At 47.0% G+C, this 4,725-nt stretch overlaps 1 protein-coding gene across 1 annotated transcript; it reads left to right on the forward strand.

Moving 5' to 3' along the window:
* LOC105188868 (histone-lysine N-methyltransferase SETMAR-like) lies at positions 1 to 2,288 on the forward strand. Its single transcript, XM_025301738.1, has 2 exons — positions 1 to 692; positions 2,180 to 2,288. Exons 1-2 carry the CDS (start codon positions 1 to 3, stop codon positions 2,286 to 2,288), a joined length of 801 nt encoding a protein of 266 aa, XP_025157523.1.
* Positions 2,289 to 4,725: the final 2,437 nt, after the last annotated feature.

A 4,725-nucleotide genomic window follows, 5' to 3' on the forward strand; every position in this document is an offset into this window, starting at 1 on the left:
ATGGAGGTAAAAAAAAAGAAAATTCGATACATTCTGCAGTACCACTACGGCCAAAGGGAAAAAGCGGAGCAGGCGGCCAAAAAAATGTGTGCTGTTTATGGACCCAATACAGTATCGAATGCAACAGCAAAGCGGTGGTTCCAACGATTCTGTTCTGGTAATATGGACGTCGAAGATGAGACACGCTCTGGTAGGACAATCGTCGAAAATGTCGACAAAATCATGGAAATCGTCGAGTCGGACCGGCATGCGAGCACTTATTCCATTGCCCAGGAACTGAAAATTAGCCAGAAAACCATTTGGAACCATTTGTATAAGGCTGGTCTCAAGAAGAAGCTCGATGTATGGGTGCCACACGAATTGACGCAAAAGAACCTTTTGGACCGAATTCATGCCTGCGATTCTTTGCTGAAGCGTAACGAAATCGACCCATTTTTTAAGTGGATGGTGACTGGCGATGAAAAATGTATCACATACGAGAACAATAGGCGGAAAAGATCGTGGTTCAAACGCGGTGAGCCGGTCCAAACGATCGCCAAGCCCGGATTAACGGCCAAGAAGATTTTACTGTGTGTTTGGTGGGATTGGAAGGGAATCATCCATTATGAGCTGCTCTCATCGGGCCTATCACTCAATTCGGACCTACACTGTCAACAACTGACCAGATTGAAGCAGGCGATCGACGAGAAGCGGCCAGAATTGGCCAATAGGAAGGGTGTTGTGTTCCATCAAGACAATGCCAGGCCGCACACATCTTTGATGACGCGCCAGAAGCTCCGAGAGCTTGGATGGGAGATTATATCGCATCCGCCGTATAGCCCAGACCTGGCTCCAAGCGATTATCATCTTTTCAAGCATTTGCAAAATTTTCTTGATGGTACAAAACTGGCCTCAAGAGAGGCTTGTGAAAATGAGCTGGTCAAGTTTTTTACCAATAGGGACGAGGACTTCTTCAATCGCGGAATTATGAAATTGCCTTCAAAATGGACAAAAGTTATCGAATATAACGGCGCATATTTGATCTAAATCCGATAATCCTAATTTTTTTAATTTCATCGTCGAAATAAAGAGAAAAAACTCTCATAACTTTTTACTTCACCCAATATAATACGAAAAGTTAAGAAATTTGGGTCCATTGTATGGTCTAGTTATTTCCAAATCCAGAAAACAAAAAACGAGTGCCTTCCCGAATCGATTGAAATATTTGGTGATAGTGTAGAAGTATCATTACAGAGTCTCCTAAATCACACTGCCCTTAGATTTATGAAATTATTAAATTTTGATCTTAATAATTCTAAAAATTTGATAATGATATCTAAATGGGGCTGTGATGGAGCGTCTGATCAGTCTCGTTATAAAATAAATATTAATGATCCGTTAAAAGATGATTTTAATGTATTTATAAGTCTTGTGCCGATAAAAATTTATGTTTCCGAAAATAATGAAATATTATGGCAAAACAATTATCCTTCCTCTACTCGTTTTTGCAGGCCAATACAATTTAAATTTGTTAAAGAAGAAAAAATGAAGTCAAATCCTGCGTAAAAGACATTCAAAATGAAATATCTGCATTGACACCGTCTGTTTTGGGAGAAGGTACTTTTATGACGCATAAATTGTTGTTAACCGCGGTTGATAACAAAATATGCAATATTCTGACGGATATGAGTTCTATGAAATGTTACATATGCAACGCTTCTCCTAAACAGATGAATAATAATAATTTAGCTAAAACTAAAACAGTAAAAACAGAGCATTATTCTTTCAGATTGTCATCTTTACACTGTTAGATTAGATGTTTTGAATGTTTACTGCATATAGCATATAGACTAGATATTAAACGTTGGGCAATTAGTAATGAAGACGATAAAAAAATGGATCAAAGAAAGAAAAATATATTGGGTATTTGAATAAGTTCTCGCTGTTTCCTGACAGGTGGTGTTATCTTAGCCTTCTTGCATCGGGCAATACTACAGCCAACTTCATCGTGAAGCTCCACCATTAGGCTCGAAGTGACCTCCCCCGTGGACGCCATCTTGTCGTGGTGGGGGAGCTTGAGGGTCCCAGTGAAGTACAGAGCTGTGCCGGCGGGAATTTTGGCCCCTGGCAGGTCCTACCCTGCCGAAGTCTGTACAGAGGGATCGGACTAAGAGCGTCCATAACACTCCTGGATGGGCAGCTGCCTCCAGGAGTTACTCAGGGATTGGAGGGTCGCACTTGTGCGGCCCAAAGGTCCCTACAGCGCGGATAGAGCGGGATCGTTAGCCTTGGGTAGGCAGCCGGTCTAAGGGAAGGAAAACCCCGAATACAAATCCGTGTGTGTGGGGGCACATAAAGCCCCACATTTATGGAGCATGTCTAAGAAGAAGGGAAACGTCCCAGTACTCGGGAATTGGCGGGTAGGGTTGCATCGCCCCGGCACCCCCTCGTCGTCTTCAAGTGACGGGCTAGGTGGCGCGTGCCAGGCGGGCGCGCCACTAGAACTGGCGACCACCCGAAGGGAGATGCCTGAAGAGAAACCGGGGATGAGTCGGTATGACTCGCCCCTGGCCTCTCCGAGGGCACTTAAAAGGAGGAAGAGGAAGGCGGAGATGTCCTCCTTCCAACTATGGAAGGACAGGGAGGTGCATTTCTCTCCGCTCGGGGACGGTAACGTCTCTCGGGCGGGGAGAGTGCAGCTCCCTGCGTACACGAAGGTGGGGCGGTTGACCTATCTGCCTCGCAGGTATGGGAGCGGCACTTCCCGGGGGAGGAGTTTCCTCTGATCGAGGGCGATTATGCCTCTGTGGCCGGGGAAGCTCCTTTCTAGAACGCGCAGGAGGGGAGTGTCGAAGAGGGCCGTAAGCGGCATTAGTGGGGGCTTGCGCCCGTGCGGCTTCTGCCCACACGGATGGGCAGATCCCTGGCCACCGAGGCTTTTGCAAGTATTAACTACCTGCGGGAGCTGCGGGTCGAACCGGGAAGGAAGGCAGTGGGGTGTTATATCGGGAAGCTCCTCGCTAGCCTCAACCAGTTGGCCAACGACTGCCTCCATGACGTGGAGGAAGCGTTAGCTGACTATGAGAGGTTGGTGGAGGAAGGTGGGCCGGATGGACGTCTTGGGGCTCTGGAAATTCAAGTTTGAGGCCTCAAGACGGAAATCGCCCGCATAGGGCGGATACTGGAGAGGGTTCTTCCCTCTTCAGTGACCGCAGCTGCGGGCAGCGAGCGCACCCTCCTCCCCTGTCCTTCGCGGCAATCAGCGGTCGCTAGGGGGAGACGCGAAGGCGGCCGTGTCCTCCCGTAAAGGCAAGGGGAAAGGGCCTCGACCCGGACCCCCACTGCTCAAAGGAGGTTTCATCACAGTATTGCCACGAGTTTGTGTCGTCAGACGAATTAGCTCCTATGTGGCGAGCACCTCAGGGTGTTGGTCGCACTCAGCAAAACCGATCGCGCTAGATTTGGCAGCCGTCGGGGTGCGGTGTGCGTTCCGAATCTACTTCACGAATCTAGTCAAGTGATCGAGGAAAGAGGCCTCGCTCGTCACTTGCAATGCACATAAAATCCATGACAAAGTATCGTGAGATACACGAAATACGATTTCCCGACGTGGCTGGTCGCAATGTTGAACTAGCGTCGGGAAATGCACGAAACGGTGGTATACAAGCGAAGAGGTATCAGAAAGAACACACGGGTAGCAAAATGCCTCGTCACCTGATCAGTGACGCAAAAGGGATAAACTAGATTTATACCCATCATTCCCATATAGAGGAAGAGTAAACTTCGAACAATTGAACGACCAATGGCACAAGTTGCAAAATAATGGCTCAAATTGTAAAGCATGGCGAAACAAAGGCTTAAATATGATGGCTCAAATGGAATTGCTCAAACACTTCACAATGAAGATGTTATAAGGAAACCGCAAATCTAAGCAAAACTAAGCTATATAGCATCCAAGGAAGAAAGACAGGAAGGCGGGGTCTGGTCTACAAGAGCTTGCCTGCCGTAGCCGGACATTCTACCAGTTGTCTCTAGGCATGCGTACATACGGAGGAGGAATTAAAGTCGTAGGCTCGAAGAGATATGGTGGACCCTAACGAAGAGGCAGTTACCCACACCTTTCTCGGGAAGCCGCAGCCAGCCTCCGTATGTGCGTAAGAGACAACTGAAGGGCGCAAGAGCCAAGGAAGCGGAGAGGTAACCCGCGACCTAGCTCGAGCGCCATGGGATTAACGTTCCACAGTGACGTTTCTCATTCAGGTATTTAATGATACCTGCCTTCCATATCATACCAAATTCGTATGTAAATTTGTACACAATATCAAATATAGCTAATATACATGAGCAATACATTCCTGTCAAAGAGCCTCGTTAGAAATGAAAAGCAACACGCCGCAATTGGACTTAGAAAATAAACTCTGACTCTGAATCAAAGGCACCCCTTGCTACCCAAAAATATTTGAACGAGCTTGCAAGGAGTCATCACACAAATGATGATCTCCACGGCAAGCGAAAGTCTATATTCGGGCTGAATAACTAAGTGGGGAATGATACGTCTGACCTTGAAGTATTCAGCAAAAAAGCATGGCAATAAACGACGGAGCGTGTAAACACTGACGTCTTAGGGCAAAGCACACGTGCGTTGATTGAAACCTAGTACACCACACCAAATGGAGATAAGAGCTGAGATCTCCAAGTGTACAGCACGTGTGCATCGAACGAAGTCCAAAAAGACGAAAATCCCAC

The sequence above is a fragment of the Harpegnathos saltator genome, unplaced genomic scaffold, assembly GCF_003227715.2.
Source record: "Harpegnathos saltator strain DR-91 unplaced genomic scaffold, Hsal_v8.6 scaffold444, whole genome shotgun sequence".
Lineage (NCBI taxonomy): Eukaryota > Metazoa > Arthropoda > Insecta > Hymenoptera > Formicidae > Harpegnathos > Harpegnathos saltator.

Excerpts from the sequence above, each read along its gene's own strand:
- LOC105188868 (XM_025301738.1), top strand. The coding sequence starts at position 1 with ATGGAGGTAAAAAAAAAGAAAATTCGATACATTCTGCAGTACCACTAC. Across the intron at positions 693-2,179 it reads CAGGCGATCGACGAGAAGCG|CTGCCTCCAGGAGTTACTCA; the intron begins GCCAGAATTGGC and ends CTGGATGGGCAG.